Here is a 20,232-nt window from a genome sequence, read left to right on the forward strand (position 1 = left end):
AGAGTATAAGAAACCACAAGAAGACAGGAGATCAAGAAATAGTTTGACATTTAGCTTGTTCTTCCCAAGAGTTTGTTGTTTATATGCTAAATATGAAGTTATAACCAGCAGCAGATTATCTTATCTTAGCATAAAGACGGGAAACATGGGGGAACAGATAAAGTCCACATACCAGCACCTCTAAATCTAATAAATTGGCTTCAGGTGCGCTGATTTTCTTTTTCCCTTTGGACAGAGCAAGGCTGTTTATCCCAGTTTCCAGTCTGTATGCTATGCTAAACTAACTGTCTCCTGGCTTCATCATCATATTTCAACCCATTCTCACTCCCAGCACGTCAAATACCGCAGCTTTGTCAGTGCCTCTCGGCGTCTGATACCGACGCACGAGGTATACCCTTTAGCGTCCGTATGAAACGCATCTTACGTCTCCAATGTACACCAAACAGCGTCATTATTAGACGGGCAGAGCAACTGACGTACAGTAGGCCTAGTTTAAATAGCAAGGAAGTTTGAGTAGGTTGGGAGGGAGTCAAACAAACACAGGACTTTCACCTATAGGAGCCCACTGTTCATGTCCCGTGTGAAACCAAGTCGATGTTGACTTATTTACTGTAGTTTTGTTAGTTACATAGCCTACTTACGTGGTGTTACGTAGTGTGCATACTTATTCTATGTAACAAACATGCTTATTTTAACCCAAAACACAATGTTTTCTTAAGCCTAATCAAGTAATTTTGTTGCGTAAGTAAACCTACGTTGGAAGTTTATTTTGAAAAGAGACTGTATGCATGTAACAAGAGGAAACTGTACTTTTCCTTTTAACACAGAAGTTTATTTTGAAAAGACACTAGGCAGCGGAAACTGACCAAACTAACATGCCATCCCTGACACGTCCAAAACTGACGATATAAGGGCACCCACTTTAGAGCGTCATAGTTTGAAGCATAGGGCCACTGACAAGGTTGCAGTATTTTATGAGTTGAGTATGACAACGTTTTGCATATTTAGCATACAGACATGAGAATGGCATCAATATTCTCATCTAACTCTCAACAAGAAAGCTACTAAGTGTATTTCCCAAAAATGTCAAACTGTTCCTTTAAGTTCTGCTTCACTGTGTCGTGGCCTCATTCAGTGCTCCTCACAGATGTGATTGTTTTTATGACTATGCGTGTCCTTGGCTCAGGGGTTAAAGCGTGCTGCTCTGTGCAACTGTGATAGAGAGCACATTGCAGGTCTTCCAGATTCCAGGCTCTCTCAGTGGCTACATGCACATCCGAGCATGAAACCTAAAGCAAGCAGATAGCCGACGCTCAGCGTTAAATCGCACACAGCGGGAGAAAGCTTGCAGGTTTAAGACTCGTGAACCATTTTTTTTTGCATTCGTGTGGAACCGTTGAACATATAAAGCAATGATTCTTGGCACGTAACAGCAGGAGTTGCTCACCCTTAGTGTTCATAATGGCTGCTTTTTAGTACGTTCACAGTGGAGGCAGAAAGAGAAACCTTTCATGGCTTAACATCATGAAAGGCCAGCGAATGATTTGGTTCACCAACAGTCTGAAAATATCTGGTATGGTGATGATTGTGCAGCTAGGCATGAGTGCGCACCCAGCAGCTCTTTGTGTTTTTCCATATTTATCTATAGCATGCCTCATTTGTGACTCAGCAGCATCACCACTGACTGCTAAAACAAGGGTGTAGATTGTTTACAGCTCCCACAACCGGCTGTTTTCAGCCGACATTGTCATGATGAAAGGAGTTGTAATAACACATTGTAATCCTTTTTTTGCCTTTCCAATTCTTTTATCCTTTTTCTTCCTAATGGTTAGTTAGATGTCAGGTTTCATATAGACGATGAAGAACAGGGACAAAGTGATAAACAAAGCTTGTGTTGCCAAAAAAAGAAGCAGATAAGATTCTTTCAAAAACTATGTTTGTTGAGGCTCAGGGCCAAGGGAGCTGTGTCGTAAACAAACAATTAAAGCGGGGTGTTTTTGGCTTCTTTCACTCAGACAGAACCTTCTGTCCCGGTTGCAGCCGGGCCGACATGGTGGTAAATATAAAGGCTATTACAGTAAAAGCTTCCAGTTAAGATATTGTAAAAAAACACTGGTATAAACAACAAAATAATTGTGTAAATGTTAGTTATTTTAATCAATCGTTAATAATATGATTGAATTCTGTTACCAACGCATGTGAGTAAGATGAATTTACTGTATGTTTTCAGGTACTTAGCCACAGTCAAAGCCAACTGAACAACCATTTCTTATTCTTAAAGACGATCATAATGTGTGTTTATGGAAAAAGGACATCTTGCTGGCGCTAACTGCACAACAGCTCACAACAAATTACTGAATTTACTCTCTAAAACCAGGGGTTTTCATTCCAGCTCCATGTTGTGTATGGCACCAGTGGTGATTGAGTGTAGCTGTGGGGCCCAGCCATTAATGCATGATGCATTTCCACATCTGGCGTGTGTTTTGCGAGTTGAGAGCTGGTGCAAAGCAACAGAGGTTGAGTAGATGCCCAGTTGCGGATGGTTTTAATGGGTTGGCTGCTGAAGTGTAACTGCAGCTGTTGTTGTTGTAGTTGTATGAGAGACTACCATTATTTACGTATATGTGTTATAATATAATATTCAGAAATTACATGGATTTTGTTTCTTTTTTTGGAGGCATTTGTGGCTTTATTTGACAGATGACACTATAGAAATGGGGGAAAGAGAAAGTAGAGCTGCAACGACTAATCGATTAGTTGTCAACTATTAAATTAATCGCCAACTATTTTGATAATCGATTTGAGTGATTTTTTAAGAAAAACAAATGTCAAAATTCTCTGATTTCAGCTTCTTAAATTAATTATTTTTTGGTTTCTTTACTCCTATACGACAGAATCTTTGAGTTGTGGACAAAACAAGACATTTGAGGACGTCATCTTAGGCTTTGGGGAAAACTGATCGACATTCTTCACAATTTTCTGACATTTTAGACCAAACAACTAATGGATTAATCGAGAAAATAATCAAAAGATTAATCAACAGTAAAAATAATAGTTAGTTGCAGCTCTAAGAGAAAGAGAGAGGTATGACATGCAATAAAAGGTCCCAAGGCCAGAATCAAACTCGGGATGTTACGGTTATATCGCATGCACTGTAACCACTCAGCTACCAAGGTGCTAAAAACATATTTTTGTTTTTTGAGTGTTGCCGACAAGTTTTAACCAAACATACTGGTCCTTCAACACACTACCATGCTTTAATGAATCTCTTATACACACAGAAATATATGTTGTACCTATACTTCCCTTAGCTTTCCATAGCATCTCTATCTATAACTGACATTTTGTGCCCCAGTGGATATTGTTGTTTATTATTCAAATTTTCTTTATCAATCTAAACGTAAGACTTAAAAAGGTCCCCTCCCATTTGGCTTCTTTTGTAGGAGTGTGTGAGAAAAATCACTGGTCAGTCAAAATGGCCGGCGGCAGGCTCTTTATCCATAAGGACAGGCCGGCAAGACAGCTGGTGTCGTGCCCACATGTCCACAAGCAGAGACGAGGTACGTAAAAAAACAAACTGCACAAGCACTCTGGTGCTCTCTGAGGGGGAAGTGACTTGTCCAGAATTAGCTGACAGAGCATGCGGTTTACGGGATATCCCTGACAGCATCACATCCTGTGATAACAAACAGTAATCTGATTCTGACGTATGATTCTTTGTCATTATTGAGGCAATATATAGACATGATCACGCACATGATTTTATGAAGAAAGAGCATCACCGCCTGACTAGTTGATGAGTGATTACTTCTCCTACTTTGGCAGCGTGGCGTCAGACATCTATTAGGGTCTCGACTGTTTGCCCAATTTTCTACTTCACGGCTCATTTCTTCATTTCAAAGCTTGATTTTCAGAGGCAGCCTGCCTAATAGAGTAGGGTCTCACGAGGTCAAGATTCATACCTGTTTTTGTGTAGAAATCAGTGCCCTAGAGTAATACTTGATGTACTTCACTCACCTAAATTAAATAGATTATACTGCAAAAACAGCCCGTAACATCTGAAGATCAGTCCCTGCACTGTGCTGATTCTGAAGATGATGGAAATCCATTTCCTTTAAGCATTAAATTCAGGAATCCTGCAGAATCAGGTGATGCTCCACTACTTCTCATGGGGTTTCTTTGCATGCTCAAACTCCCTGCTCTTGATTTTATTCACGTTGCTCGGCTTCATTCAGCCTCGTCAACTGCCTCTTCAAATTCCGAGACATCAAATGACTCAGTCGGCGTCTCGTGGATTAGTTTACGTTGTCAAGTGTGAAATCTACTGATGGCAGTTTTGAAAGTTCAAAGTGCGTTACTTCATTTTTTGAAATGCACTGGTGACTAAATACAGAACTGATCAACCGTTATCTAACAGAATATGCGAGATTCGATTCAAATTGGTTCATTACTTCAAAGTGTGTCAGTTGTGAACGCTGCGGGCTGTCATGTGGCATCTTTGTCAGCTACCGTGCCAGTTTACCCGTCAACTATTTTTAAAAGCATTCACATGGGGGATTTTCTCATGAATTATATGAGTCACTCCTGTTTCCTCTGAACATTGGAAATGATTAAGCTTTTCTTTTTTTCCTGTTCCACTAAGTATGTCTTTTATTTGAGGCCTCTGGGGCTGCGCAGCCACCGCTGCTTTGCTGGGTCATCAGTTCAGCGGCACGTCCCTGTCATACAGTATACACGGTGGCAACCGCCGGTGTCCACAAATGACACGCTGACAGTCACCCTGACGTCTCCCAAACCCTGCGCATTTATGTGCATGTGTGTCCTCCTACTCCATTCCAGTAACCAAAATTTTAGGGGAGAAATACGTCCGCAAATTAGTCTCCCTACCAAGTTTTGGTCTTTGGGCACCTGCAATAACATAGCAACGGCACCGCCTTTCTATTTATATCACAAAGCTGTCTGACCATTGTTGATTCTCGAGTGACTGAGGGGTGATGTGGAGCAGGGCGGAGAGGGTGGAGACCCTGACCCTCAGATTAACTCCCTTCTGTAATTAGGTAGACGGGTCGAGCTATGGGGCTTAATGGAGGGCCACTCCCTTACTCCAAATCAAAGGGTTGGGTGACCACACACACACATTTCACAGACAAACACACCGAAAAGCTTGTATGTAAGGCTGACTTTGTTTGCATATGCTCTCTATTATGGCACAAATGTTTAGTAAGGACTGTAACCAGAGACATGTGTCTAGTTTAGCTGGGTGTGTTTCACACAGCTGGATCAGGCTGAAGTTATGTAATTTTTGACTGCAGTGCAGACTGTCATAAGATCGGTCCACTCTGTTTAGTTTAAAAACTATGCTCTATATTCCTCAGTCAGTATAGGGGCTTGAAGCAAGCCCACACCTTTCATTTACGTCTGCGGTAGATACAGAAACTACAGCAGGATGTGGTTATGGATGAGAGAGTTTAGTCTTCACAGTCTGAGGAACCTGTAATCTGCTTTCACATACTTGTAGAACATTCGGGTGCAGCAGCTCTGTAACGGCCCCTTGACTTCAACACTGTGCGCCCATCCTCTTGGCCGTATCCTCAACAGCCATTCCTGTGTGGTTTTCCGCTCCCACCTCGACCCTATTCTGGGATGTGTTCTTTTCCTAAGCTCTACTTAGCTAGGTCGCCAATTTCACGAAGTAAATGAAATGGTCTACGCTCTAAATACATGTTTATGAAATTCCCAAACTTGCTGTAGCATTCCTGAAGCAGGCCAACACCAAAGGGGGAAATACCAGAGCCTGGAGGAATTGTTCTGGGATGAAGCCTGATGGGTTATTTCCCGTACAAATGTAGAGACCTCTATACGCCGTACAAGTTTGCTTTGGTTTGAAATGTCAGGATATAATACCAACCTTTTTTTCAATATTGATAAAATACATGTCTTCGACCAAAGTTATGATTTCTCCACGCTAAAGAATAAGAATCCTGAGGCAGTATTCTGCTCAAAAACACATCATATTTATTTCTGCATGAACCTTTTCTCTGCCTTCCAGACCTCTGAATTGTTTTCCACATCTCCGATTTGTTTTTTTCACTAATTCAAATCTGGAAAAACAACCATGCTAATCAGAGCATTGTAGGCGGGATTGACAATCACCTTCCTGGACCAAAGCCTGAAATACAGCGGCAGAAAAATTGCTACAAAAATAGCCACAAGCGTGGATGAGACACAGCTGTACAACTTGACCCTCTGAATTAACAACAAACACATGACTCATTTTTTCACTGGAGAAAAAAAAATCCACTCAGCTAATGAGGTGACTAATTGATGTAGGTGGTAATTCGCTTTAACAAGTTCCTGGACAGCGGCTGACCTTGTTTTTCTTTTTCTTTTCCTTTTTTTTTTTGTGTTGGGTGCTAAAGTTTAATTGGATGCTTCCACTTATGTAAATGCAGGGTTCATAGTTAGTGTGCTACATACGGTATTAAGGATATAGATGTTTGATAGTGGCTTTGTGTGGTGTGAGTAGAGTTTTAGAGTTAGTTTTAGCTTCCCTCACTAGACTGACAATAATTAGATCCTGTTGGATTTTTGATTCATGCAGAAAATAGCATGTATGGCAATAATCAGCAGAGTTTCACATTTTGTTCTGCTATATAAATCACTAATATTGTTTTTAGCTTTTAACTTGTATTACTTGCACGTTTTGTTCAGTATTTGTGGAGATGTCTTGCTGTGCAAATCACAGGCTTGTATTTGCTACACATGCAGTTTTTCTTAATTTAGTGACAATTTTGTCAGACAGGAAGTAACACCCACTGACAAAATGTTCTCATGCCTAAATGGCACAGATTGTATGTAACACAGTCTGCTTCATATTATGCTTTTTAACAGTTTTTTTTTGTTTAATTTGTTTTTGTTTTATTATCCTTTTCTGGGTAACATATACAGTAGACCGTTTTAGAATCCACTGATTAAAACGTAAAAAGCACCCACTGATTTATGTTGTTCATCTGGCAGTATTGATTAGATAATTGGACTTATGGAATGGTTATGCAGCTGCTCTTAGCCAGAGGCGAGTCCATGGATCTTGTGACACAGTAATCCAATTAACCATTTAGCTACAGGCCCATGCATACCCACACTCCGGTTAGTTTCTCCTTCAATCACACACACACATTATGATAAACATGAGGATGTTCAAAGGTGACACTGACCTTTGTTGTTTAATTTGGGAATTCTTCCCTCACTTCCTAAGTGAGCCCTTTGCCCTCTCCTACTTAACAATTTCTCCACTTGACCATTCATGACCCGTGTATTCCTTCTACCTACTTACAGATAGGTGACCAAGAAAACAACATTTAAGTTTTTTAGTATGGTGGTACGCCACCACAAGCTGCCAGAACAGTTTCACTGCTCCTTGGCATAGATATTAGTGGTCTTTTATTGAACACCAGTCCTCCAAATGATATTCCCTCCTTTGGTGTTTTGATGAAGGTGGAGAGCACTGTCCTATCTGTCATGTTGATCCCAAATCTCCCAGGTGCATGGGCGGATTATGAGACAATGAATCTCCTGGACACAGACATGTAAAAGCCCCCGCCTACATCGTTTAGTTGTTTTGCAGGAATCTTAACTCTGAAGTTGTGTTGTTGGTTAAAACTATTTTGTTAATGCTTTGGTTGAATAGAGGCTTAATCCTTTTTTTCCAGATCCATAATGGCACACGTCTCCAACAGTTATGTGCCAAGCTATTTCTTGTCTGGACCACTTCAGTAATCCATTCATGCATATAGGTGTTCAACTAGGTTGATATCTAGGTGTCTGTGAGTGGCTGTAGCTTAAGATTCACATCATTTTCATATTCTTCCATCCATTCGGTGAACCCCTGTTTCCTGTGAGCATCTGCATCCGTTTCATGTTAAGGAAATGGTGAAATGCAAGTGCTGGTTTTGAAGGTTATTCCTGTGTGTTTGTGCGAACAGATGGAGCTGTGTGGGGGGCAGAGTGAAGTCATAGTTATCAAACCATAGATTGGTAATAAATCATGTAAACACAGAACAATAAAAAATGCAGCTGCCACAAAGTAGCCCTACGGTATGAATTTTTGTGGGTTGGGGCCGGTTTTGTTCAGCTTTGGAATTGAAATATTTCGTAATCAAGCCAAAGAGTCCCATGAAAGTGTCATCCTCTCATCAGCGGATCAGAGGACAATGGGGTCGTTGAGTACGGTACACTTGTACATTGGCTCTTCAAGTTCATTTCCCTCTCTCTGTGGGTGGTGGGGGCGGAGGGCAGCTGTCAGCTTTTAGGAGCCTCGTGCCCTGGAGAAAATTAGTTCCAATCCCTTATCCAAAAACGCTAATGAGAAGCACACACCGGAGGTGGGGAAGGGTTGGAGGTCGTGGGGGGTGGTTGTCCGTGATGGATGCCATAGGACAGAGCAGAGACGTCTGCCTCTCTGCATCCTCGCCCTGCTATGACCTCCAATGCTTCAGAGAAGAGCTGCGAAAACCTCCCTCTGCATTCCTCAGGAAAAGTCATGAGAGAGACAAATCCATATGCAAAGATAGAGTCTAAAAAACACCTGAGGGTGAGCAAAGTGCAGCTGTGTCAGTATTTATACATCCAGCTCCCGATAAATTAATGAGCCACAACACACATAGAAAGTCAAGCAGGTTCTACAGTAACTGCAGTGTGTGTGTGTGTGTGTGTGATTTTGTCACAGAGCCAAACAGAGGCAGATTGGATCTCAGTGTAAGACCAATTACTCAAAGCCTTACTATCTTAAGTATAAACAGTACTTACAAAGTCATACAATACACTTCCAGCACAAGTATACAATAACATCTCTAAGTGTGTGCCAAGTGGGAAACTTTGGCGGGTTATGAATGTGTGTGTTCATGCGTCATTTCTTGCTATTTTCATCCGTGTGTTGGATCGCATTTCACAGACACAAGGAGAGATTGTTCTCTTATGTAATATTTCTTCTCTTTATAGCTTTACTTCCCCCTACGCTCTCCAATTTGTCTGTCTCCCTCTCTCCTGGGCGTCCCACCTGAATGTTGTAAATGCGATGGGAAGCAATGCATCTCTGTGTGTGTGTGTGTGTGTGTGTGTGCGCGCATGGGCCAAAGAAAAGGCCGCTGTCTGAAGCCAGGGTATGGATTTGGAGAGTGGGTAGAAAAGCAGGCACAGATCCTAAGTGTGGGGGCAGCCTTGAATGAGCTCCATTGTTCCCTCATAAAACAGCTCCACAGTGTTCGATATACTGTATAAAGAGGTTGTGACTCTTCGTGACATCCTCAGACTTAATGCAGAAGAGCTACGCTGTTTTCTGTGGGTAACTCTGGCAGAGATGACAGAGTTTTTGTTGTGTTGGGGCATTGGGTTTTTTGAAGTGAAGTGCCACCTGTTGTTTGGTGCAGCTTCTAAAACGGTAGGGCGTGGCAAGGGGAACATGTGGAGCTGAACTAAAGTTGGATCTGATTAATGTGGGCAGAATAAAAAAGCAATATTTACATAGACCGAAACATATAAGATACAAGAGAAGAAAAACAAGTGACGCTCATTAAGAAGACACATCAGTCAAACCAAAATATGACACAGCATCTTGCTCACAGGTTCACTGTCAATGGGAGAATCTTGTCTTTTTTTACCTAAAACTTGTATTATTCATTTGCAAAAAAGAAACTGACTGTTCATGATCTTGATAATGATATTTCAATACAATGGCATTCACGTTAGATTGTGGGCTGCACGGTGGTGCAGTGGTTAGCACTGTCACCTCACAGCAGGAAGGTTGCAGGGCCCTTCTGTGTTGAGTTTGCATGTACCCCGCCTTCGCCCAATGTCAGCTGGGATCGGCTCCAACCCCTCCGCAACCCTGAATAGAATAAGCGGTTACAGATAATGGATGGATGGATGTTTTGTTACTAATTTCCAAAAAATGATGAAAAACTAAATTCATTGCAAGCGGTTGGGGACATGAACTCTTTTCTTGTTTCCAAAGGGGGACATGGGAGAGTTTAAGAGCCACCAGTATCTCGGGAAAAAAAAATCTGCTTCTCATGAGCAAGAAAAACAGCCTGGTTTCAGCTTTGTGACAGTGCATGTCCGCTAATCCACTGTTTTTCTAATGGATTATGTATTTTAAGAAGTAAGATATTCTTCTCAACCTACAAATAGACACCCTTCGGGCTATTTGAAAAACTCCAGATGTCCAAATTGATTTTATTTGGACAGCCACGCCTTATTGAAGTGAGTAAATTGTATGATTGAGAAAAGCAAATAGATGACTTTGTTTCAAACATGCACTTCGGGGAATTGCCATTCCATTACAGTCTTGCTTGGGTGCTTTTTGAAGCATGTAATCCTCTTTACACCATCCTCTTTGGAGTTCTCAAACTGGCAACACAGTTCAATCACCTCCTTCTTGCAGCTATCACGCTGATGTAAAGTAGCTGTTTTTGATGCCCATTGATTATTTTTATTTATGATGCTTGAGTCTTCCGGTCTCTGTCAATGGAGTGAATCCTAACCTCATACTTTCTTGTCTTTGCAGGTGAATCCACATATCTGGATGACCACGGACCCCCTGCTCCAAGAGTAAGTCTTCCTCTATCTCTCTGTCATTTCCCATTTCACTCCTTCTCCCTCTTTTATCCCTTTTTCCCCTCTTTGACCTTTAATTTTTCCCCCTAACTCTCGTCCTCTCTGATGTGCTGCCCTGCGTTTCCAAGCCAGTTCAGTCCAGTCAGGATAAGGGTTAGGTCTGTGTGAAAGATCTGCGTGCAAACTCTCTCTAAATACCAACTAGACCTGGCTTCAGTGCTACAGTAATGCTCTGAACACACTCTCTCTTACACACACACATACACACAGCGCTGACACAGAGGCCTTGTATTCATCCAGCTGCACGTCTGCATGACCATCTCTCTTCTATGCTCCCTCTTTCTCTCCCTGCCAACTTCTTTCTCCCTCTGTCTGCCCCTTGTTCATTATCTCCTTGAGTCAATCACCACCTCATTTTCACCTCATTCGTCACCTATCTGATGCCCATCTTCGTCATTACTCTCCCCCACCCCCCGTTCTGATCGAAGAGTCTGGTGTTTTTCCTGGTTTGGGCACAGAATTTAATACATAACTAACCTGACAGGTCGTCTGGTTTGGTTACAGGTTAGTTTGTGGCTGATTTACTGTTTACTTTGGTCACATCTGGGCTTTGTTTGTGAGTTATGTGTTTGAAAAAAGCCTATTCTGGCCAGTGGCCAATAAGTGTCAGGGTAACGAAGTGGGACGCAATTGCGGACCAGGGGAATCTTAAAGTTAGCCCCAGGAGGGTAACCACAAAAATTGCAAGTGATTGAAGGGCCTAAAAAATGCTTGGTGGGCTACAAGGTTTGGTGCTTGGACTTTGGGTGGAGTCAGTCCTGGTTACTGTAAATGGGTTGTTCAGTGATGGTACAGAGCATCTGCTCATGGGAGCCTATTGGGTCTCCCTATGCAGTGATAGCCTGCCCATGCACGGCTAGTTGTATGTCAAGCTCTGAAGCTTGTGGGTTGGTGATGGGAGGGTTCGCTGTGTTTGACAGTGGCTGAGTCATTATGTCAGGGTAACGGGGAGTGGGATGCAATTGCAGACCAGGGTAATCTTAAAGTTAGCCCCAGAAGGGTAACCATAAAAAGTGATTGAAGGGTAGAGGGGAAACACCAAATACACAATGACCCAAACAAAGAAAGGCTCCCTACCCTCATTAAGATATTTAGATTAGGGGACTCAGATAGTAAACTAAAACACTATTGCTGAGCACCCGACTAGAAGGTAAACTCTCTGGGAAACAAAGTGAAGTAGACTAAAGAAAAAGACACTGACAGCAATGCCAGGTCAAAACTGAGAAGCCAGGCTATACCCCACTAAGCTCGAAGAGCAAACAGAAATGGTGAGCAAGTCAGGCAGATAGGTTCAGGTGGCAACTTCTACCGATACACACACCTTTACACAGCCAGCACCAGAATGAAGCTCTCATTACCTCTCAATGAGACAATGAGCATCTAAGCACTGGAAGCCAGAGGTAGTTATAGGCTTCACACACCTGATCCTCATCAGGGACCATTAGGCTCCACAGCTGCCTCTCCTCAGAGATAATTAACCCAACCAGCCTGCTGAGTGGCAAGTGATGCTCACACTAAGCCAAACCAGGCAACTACAGTGTTTTTTTCATGCAGATAACAGTGATATTGTGTCATTTATGTGCAACAAACTGTGGCTGACTGGAACGCTGTGGAGAAGTTGCTGGAATTTTCTTGATACCAGTTTTATTTTCCAGGGAAATTTATTATCTGAAACAAACCTTTATATTTCAATAACAACGGGCACACACAGTGCCAATTTACTTTTATACATACTGTCGATGCCAAGCTCTCAATATTATACAGGCTTGTAGAAATTTAATGGAAATGAAGTCTAATAAATCACAAATAGTTTCCACCATTTCCCATCGAAGGTAGTCCTGAGAGTGAAACAGCTTGACTGTGTCCTGAGGCGATTCTGAACGATTCTGAATATTTACATTATAACACAAACACAGAAGCTCTGGAATTCATTTTGACACCAAAAAGTGTGATTTTAATGGAGGGGGAAAGTCTCAGGGAAGCAGCGGGGACTGATAAAGATTAATTTACTTTATGATTTATTTCTGTAGCTTTTGAATAAAACATGTTCCTTTCTAAACGTTGTTTAATAATTAAAGTAGACATTCATCAACTCAAAAGATTTGTACTCAATATCACTGAGTTGATTAAGCTGTTGATACACCCATCTGGATCACCTCCATTACTGTCGGCTCACAACAATAAGCTTTAAGAGCAGCAACTTTTGTGGACTTTCTTTGCCCCAGGTTTTGCCTGTCAGGCTACATACACTACTGCCTGCCCTATCCTGAGAGGGTGGAAACGTGGATGCAATTTAACTTGGGATGTACGCGGGTGGAACTTGTCGTTGCTCTGCATGGCCTGAAGAGCTGCAGACACTAATCAGGGCTGAAAAAACTCTTGCCATCTGCTGTATAATTTAATCTTTAATTTTAATTACAGTGAATATTCACCTAAAGGAGCTTAGAATTGGCCATCAATCATAGATAAGGCAGTAAAGGAGGTTTAGTAAAGATACAACATTATCAACCAGTGAAACTAAATGTGATTTGAAGTTGGGATCGCGAATAAAGATGTAATTTACATACATTATAAAAAATGTAATGGGTTACTGTTATTGTAGAAGCCCCGCCAAATTCCTGAAGTTTGAAATCGATCAACTGTACTTTCTCTCCCTCTTTTCACTCTGGTTTTTAAGTAGCTTCACAAACTACACCCAGCCTCCGTAGACACAGTCAAGGCTTGCTGTGATTATACATTAGCTGCTAACTTTGATTGATTCCACATCTGTCGTCATCTCATCTCCCAGACAGATGATGCTAATGCCATGTCAGCGGCGAGATCGCTACATCAACCACGTCTCTCATTATATTTTCGTTGACGTCCTGCTGCAGCTGAGATTGATCTCATATTTCAGCAGAGGTTGGTCGCATTGCAGCGTGTGTGCATGCAGAAGGCTGAGGTCCATGGTAAATGTAGGGAAACATTAGAAATGGAGTTGAAAGCTCAACGTAAATGAGAGCGTATGGAAAAACCACGCAGCTCTCAGAATAGCGTTAGGAGTCTTTATGTGTATGGAAGCATGGCAAGAATGTCCCCTCCACGTACACGTGTGTAAAATGTGTTTCGAAATATCACTTCATGGAGAACATTTGTTTTTTATTAATTCCTTAATTGCACTAGATCTTAAAGAGAACAGTTTTTAGCCACCATAGTGTTTGAAATGCATTTTGAAATGTTAAAAAAAGACCAATCGGATGAATTTTTTCTAAAGGAAAACAGTGAGGCTGAAAAAAAAACATAAGTTTTGATGATGTTGTGAGCTAATATTTTCCATATTTAATGAAACCAGAAGACAAAAACAGACATTTACTCTCAGAAATAACCCTAATGCACAAACTAATGTTCTTGCAAGCTTGGCAGATTATTTGTTATCCAACAAAAGCAATTCAATCTCCATTTGTCACGCACATTAAGTTTCTGTATCCAACAAGTGTAAAGGAGCGTACGGAAATGTAGTCAGAGTTTCCCATTTCCTCTCCGTCATTGAAAGTCAATTCATCTTAATTCACATAAACATATACTTGGATGGAAACTCCGCTGTCACAGCTACTCAGAGCTGTGAGGCTCCCGCGCTCCTTCTCCGGGTGGGAGTGGAGATGAATGGATATATCATTAATAACAGGAAGCGCTGAGAATCTCTACTGTGCCCTTGACTGAAACCTTAACATGCGGATCTCCACTCAGTGTGGGATGAGCAGTTGACAGTAGAGAGCAATGAACCCGGAGCAGGGCTAACTAAAAGCAGCAGAGTGCAGGTTAGCGGTGACATATACCTGCGTGGGTTTCCAGGATCTGCAGCAGGAAGATGTATGACATGTGGCAAACCAGGACATGTTGTCCGTTATGTGATTGGAGGTGCCAGAATTCTGTTCTTTCGCTGCAGAAATGGGTGGTCACGGCCATGATGCAGAGACGATAGTTTATGTTTGTTGAACCAGCAATGTCACGTCTGAAAATGTCTCAAAACAGCATGAAGCGTTTGCAGGCTTTTGGTGCAAGTGTGTGGGCAGGGTGTTAGAAAAGAAAGGACACTGAGAAAGTAAGAGGAGCGAGAGTGGAAGAGAAAGCGTGAGAGGTGCAGGACTACTCATCTCCTCAATGTCTGCTTGATATCGACTCGCCAGCATCAGAGCTGCAAATACCACAACAATCAGTCTGACTCTCTGGAGTTGGAACGTCCAGTGCAGACACGGCCCTGTTACATAATGCTTTTTTACACTATTGACAGAATCCTTTACTGACAGTCGCTGCGAACATATCTCACAGCGTGCATCAGAAACTTTATAGCTCCACAGAGTGGGAACAACAATAGCACTAACGGAAAGGTTGCCCTTTCACTGCTGTCAATGCCGACGGGAGATCTGGACTTTTGATGGCATCTCTGTTATGTTATTCTTGTGTTACACAACAGCAGGCTGTCAGAGGTCTGATACAGTCATTTGTCATCATATCAGCGGGGACTGGTGTCCTGCAAAACACTGCATATATTTCATTCCGGCTCATTATTGTGATAAACTGAGAAGTCTGTGGTTACTTGGCAAACACTGAGGAATGTGGAGGACTGCAGTCCAAGAAAACCGTCTCCTGTCTGCGCAAAATATTTTCCCAAAACTGAGTGAAATCGAAACTATTGATCGTTATTTTGGGGTTTTTATGTTTGATATTTTTTAACAATATCTGATATATAAGATTGCTTTACAGTAAATGATGACTGTATTCCAGCATGTGACGCAAGCTGAAGCACGCCTGTCAACAAAACTTGTATAAGCTTGTATAAATAGCACAGATTTCACCTGTGAATTGTTTTTCCAGCACTCCCTACCTCATCCTGGGGCAAATGTACGCACACATCTTATTTTGACATGTTGTCAAACCGGTTCAGTCTCTTATGACGTCCCGTAAAATGCTCTGATTCTGGGAAAAACAAAACGGGATCGATGCGGTGACGGCCAGTCATCAGACCGATGCTGTAATTTTCTCTTCCAACTAACTCCCCCCTCTCCATCTCTTTCTTTCTCCCTACTTGACTCCTTCGCTCTCCATCCTGTTGTTATACTTTCTCTTTCTTTCTACTTGGCAAACACTCAAAGAGGCTCTTGCTGTTTTTGCAGAGCCTGGGTGGAACTGCTGCTTTTGGAGGAGACAAAACAAAATCAGCAAGTGTGTGTGTGGCTGCAGAAGCTCTATGGTGTGGAAACTACTGTCTGCAGCAGCGGCGCTAAAGAGCACTGAGATTAACTAAAGATTCATACTAATTTCCTATCACCAGTGGACTATAAAACTAGCCAATTTGTTCGTAAACAAGTCACCCCATGAGCGAGTGAGCTAGTTAATTCAGTCAGTCAGACTTGCCTCCAAACACGCAGCCTGTCAGATATCCAGAAACTCCCCCTGGGAAAAGCACAATCACCATTCCAGACTGGGAATGCCGACAAGAATTTATCACTGCCGCATTTTTTCCCCCATCTGATTTACAGGAAAGCGTTATTTGAAGTGAAGAGGAAGAAGGGTTTTTCAAGGCAACACAGCACTGACCTGCCTTTGTTGTTTTTGGTGTAGATCTCTATCACTTTTACAATAAAAAGAAATCTTCCAGATGTCTTTTAAATGACCTGTGTCTCCCTCCCTCTCTCTCTCATTCTTCACTTAATTCCTTTAACTGGCCCCAATTTTCTGTCACTCTCGTTCTCGCTGGTACATTCGCTCGGATAGCCTTCATTCTTAAGGGGCCGCTTGTGTAAACCTTGTCGGCCCTCAGGGATAATTGCCAAATTAGTGCATTCTTGCTGCCCTTGTGCTAAAATGAGTCTCATGTTCAATACACATGTCAGCCTCAACTTCCTCTTTCTTGGAAGCAAAGATTTGCTGTCACAAGCCTGTTTTTCAGAGGTAAACAACATTTCTCACACACACACTTCCACTTTATTTGTCTCTCTGAATCACGGCTGAGCTACTTGTTTAATTGGTGAGTCATGACGGGCGTACATGCTTGTGTGTGTGTGTGTGATAAAACACTAAAAGAGTTGCGTCAGTATCGCTTTGCAGAGAAGTCAGCAGAATCTCTGACTCATTGAGTTCAGTTCATATGAGCATATGAGGAGAGAAGATGAATCCACGCATGCCTACACTCAATCTTTGAGTGTGTGTGTCTGTGTGTGTGTGTGTGTGTGTTTCGTAACTGAAAGGGAATACATTGCAGGGTCAATTTAGTCCAGCCCCAGGGAGAGTAGATGTGAGCAACAGAAGGTCAAAGGTTGCAGGAAAAGAGGCAAGAGAATCCAGCCAGAACTTGATGAATTTCCTTTGTGTTTGTCCTTTTTTTTCCTCCTCCTTGTATCACTTTTCACACTTTGTGTCTTTTCCTTTACCATCTTTTATGACCAGTTGTGTTCGACACACTTGTGCCCTGAAATGTGCTATAAATAGAACTAGGGCTGTCCTCGACTGAAGAAATTCTTAGTCGACTTAAGCTCATACATTCGTTGATTTAATCAACAGATCTGTAAAAGTTCTCCACAAAGAATCACACAAAAGCAGCACTTTAAATCTTTTGTTTACCAGAGATGTGCTCATAAGTTTCATAAATTCTCATTCAGCATGAAAAAAAAGTATAAAAAATGACTAATCGACTTTAGAAGTCTTAGTCGACTAAGACCAAAACGACGATTAGTCGACTAATCGACTAAAAGGGGGCAGCCCTAAATTGAACACACATCAGTACAATTCATATAGTGACATCTTAACATACTTAACACCAGTGAGAGTAACATACAATAAGAAACAGTTTAATCTATAGATCACTGTTTTTTTCTTTCTTTCTCCTTATGTATTTCTGCATGTGTTCGCAGGTGCTCCCGTTCCCCAGCCAGGTGGTTTATAACCGTGTGGGGAAGTGCGGCAGCCGGACGGTGGTCATCTTGCTGAGATTACTGGCTGAGAAACACCAGTTCAACCTGGTCTCCTCTGACATCCACAATAAAACACGCCTCACGAAACATGAACAGGTAAGAGGAAGGAGATGACGGTGCAGATAAGGGATGGATTTAAGGGCGAGAGGTTTTATGATAGTTTGTCATTTCTCCATTGTGTGGTCGACACGAGTAATTGTTACACCTCCAGTTAATTAAATACCCAAGAAGATTGGAGTTGGATAGGGGATTTATTAGAATTAAGTGCCTTAATTGCTGGAGCTCTTGATCACATCACATTATCTTCATCAGATAATGGATTTTTCCCCCCAAATCATGGAAATATTGATGTTCAGATTTCCATTTTTATCTTTTTACATTGTCATATGCTCAGTAATTTTTATTATGCTGATAACATCTAGGAAATAAATTAAATTAGATTAACCTGTGGGACTCTGTGGCTTTCAGATCCCACTTCTGAAGCCCCTACTTTATGCATTCATCATCTCTGTATAAATATTCAGCCAGACCCGAATCACGTAACTTTAATTTAAACTACCAGATTCAAAGCAGTTGCTGTTGTCAAATCCTTAAAAAAAACAACCCCCAGTATATACAAGGTAACACTTACAGTATTTGGGAAAAAAAACTTAATTGTATTTTGCACTGAACTTTGTGGTCACAGCGAACACATAACAGCAGCAGGAGCTCAGTCAGTGTTTGTCTTTCATTCATTGTGAGAACAAGGCTGAAGAATAAGGGATCTCTTTTTATTACTTCCTGAAATATCTCGAGGACATGAGCGTTGGCTTTACAGAGGAAAAACTGCTTTCGTTTAAAAAACCACAGCCTTTTGAAGCACTAACAAGTGTTGGCCTGTGCCAGTGGGAATGCCAACGCAAATGCTAATGTGCATAAAGCATATCTAAATGGCGCTGATTTTGTTTGTGATGAACACACGTAATCTTTCTCTTATGGCTTTTTCCACGATCCCCTGTTTTAAAAATAAAATAAACAAATAAGTAATGTAAATAAAAGATTTTCCAACTACGTTAGGATCTGATTTACTGGGCACTGTGTGTTTGGATGTGAACATGATTCCAAACTGTAGCTCCAAAACAAGCCCCGCTTTTGGCAGGATAGCTCACAGAGACCTGGCCTTGACCACATGATTTAAGTTCAGGCTCCTGTGAGAGCAACAACTTAATTGAGCAATAACCCAATGGTGGAAGAAATATTCAGACCTTCAATAAAAGTACAGCTACCGCAGTGTAAAAATACTCCACTACACTTGACATACTCTAGGTAGAAGTACAGAGGTACTATCAGCAAAATGTACACACATATTAAAAGTACTCTAAACGAACAATGGCCCCTTTTAAGCTAAAATATTTTTGTATGGTTTGATAATCTCCCCATTACAATCCTGTTTTTCTATTAGTGTATTGTATTTTTGTGTTTTATTACCTGTGCAAATACCTTCAGAACTCTAAACTCTATGTTATTGGATTATTATTACTGAGGAAAGAGGAATTTACAACATAATATATTGTTAGTGAGATTACAAGACTCGGTCAAAACCGAGTACATGGCTGGACCGTGTGTGTGTCTTAATTGGCTGTGAATTTGTGGCTAAATTCTTATACAAATAGTCAGTGATGATGTCTATAATGTTAAATCCAGCAGTACATGTCCAGCAGGTCCGGCGAGGACATTAGGGGACGCGCTGCTCCACTCAACTGGCCGTTCAAGCAGTGACGTACCCTCGAGGAAACTTTCTGTTATTCCGTCTAAAGAATCCACCAAAATCTACTTCTGAAAATATTTTAAGCAAGAAATAGGCGATGCCACTGCTGAATCCAGTTTCATTTTAGAACTAGATCACACTAGTTTGACAGCTTGGTCCAAGTTTTGTGAGCCGGATGCGCCGCGCTGGACTGGCTCATTTGCATAAAGGACGGTTCCATGCCTTTTCATTTTGAAAGAGCAACGGCTAATGCGGAAACTCAAACACTTGGCCGACCAATTGTGTAGCTTCATCACTCAGTCAGTCACTCAGTGACAGACTTTTGTAAAGCTGGCCCTCTGCGGTCAATCCAAAAATAACTATTGAAATAAAAAGTGCAATATTTTCCCCAGAAATGTTGTCAAATACAAGCATAAATTGGAAACATTGAAGTATACAGTATACAGTATACAGTATACAGTACTTAGGTAAATGCACTTATTTACTTTGACCTTGGACATTCCCCGATTGAGGCCAGAAAAGAGTTCCCCGATTGAGGTCAATGATCTTCAGTAGAAGAAATATTTAATTTCCTTGGAATCAGCACAAAGCCCAAACTTCCCCATATGCACTTCTGCTAATGGCATTTACCACTGATGCAATGCCTCTTCCAGTCATGTGAGTGAGAAAATAACTTAACTGTGTGTTTGTGTGGGAGTATTGCAGCGGTGACTCACATCCTCATATGACGTTATCAACAGCATCCTTTAGGGATGAACTGCTGCTAACCACTTGTGAATGGTCAGCAGATGATAAATAACTCTAACCATTACTGACCGATTTGATGTAAACGTTAAGCCAATATTGAAACAGCCACTTGTTTAT

General features: G+C 41.6%; 1 protein-coding gene across 2 annotated transcripts in view; it reads left to right on the top strand.

The window, feature by feature from the left end:
* usta (uronyl 2-sulfotransferase a) overlaps nt 1-20,232 on the top strand; it is a 61,181-nt gene that overhangs the window by 24,620 nt on the left and 16,329 nt on the right. The window contains exons 2-4 of one of the 2 annotated variants that reach the window (XM_037750717.1): nt 3,444-3,560; nt 10,562-10,605; nt 17,562-17,717. In XM_037750717.1, coding sequence (XP_037606645.1) covers nt 3,444-3,560; nt 10,562-10,605; nt 17,562-17,717 — 317 coding nt within the window. The remainder of the gene's footprint in view (nt 1-3,443; nt 3,561-10,561; nt 10,606-17,561; nt 17,718-20,232) is intronic. The other variant, XM_037750718.1, reaches the window with a different exon arrangement.

This window comes from Sebastes umbrosus, chromosome 18, assembly GCF_015220745.1.
Source record: "Sebastes umbrosus isolate fSebUmb1 chromosome 18, fSebUmb1.pri, whole genome shotgun sequence".
NCBI lineage: Eukaryota > Metazoa > Chordata > Actinopteri > Perciformes > Sebastidae > Sebastes > Sebastes umbrosus.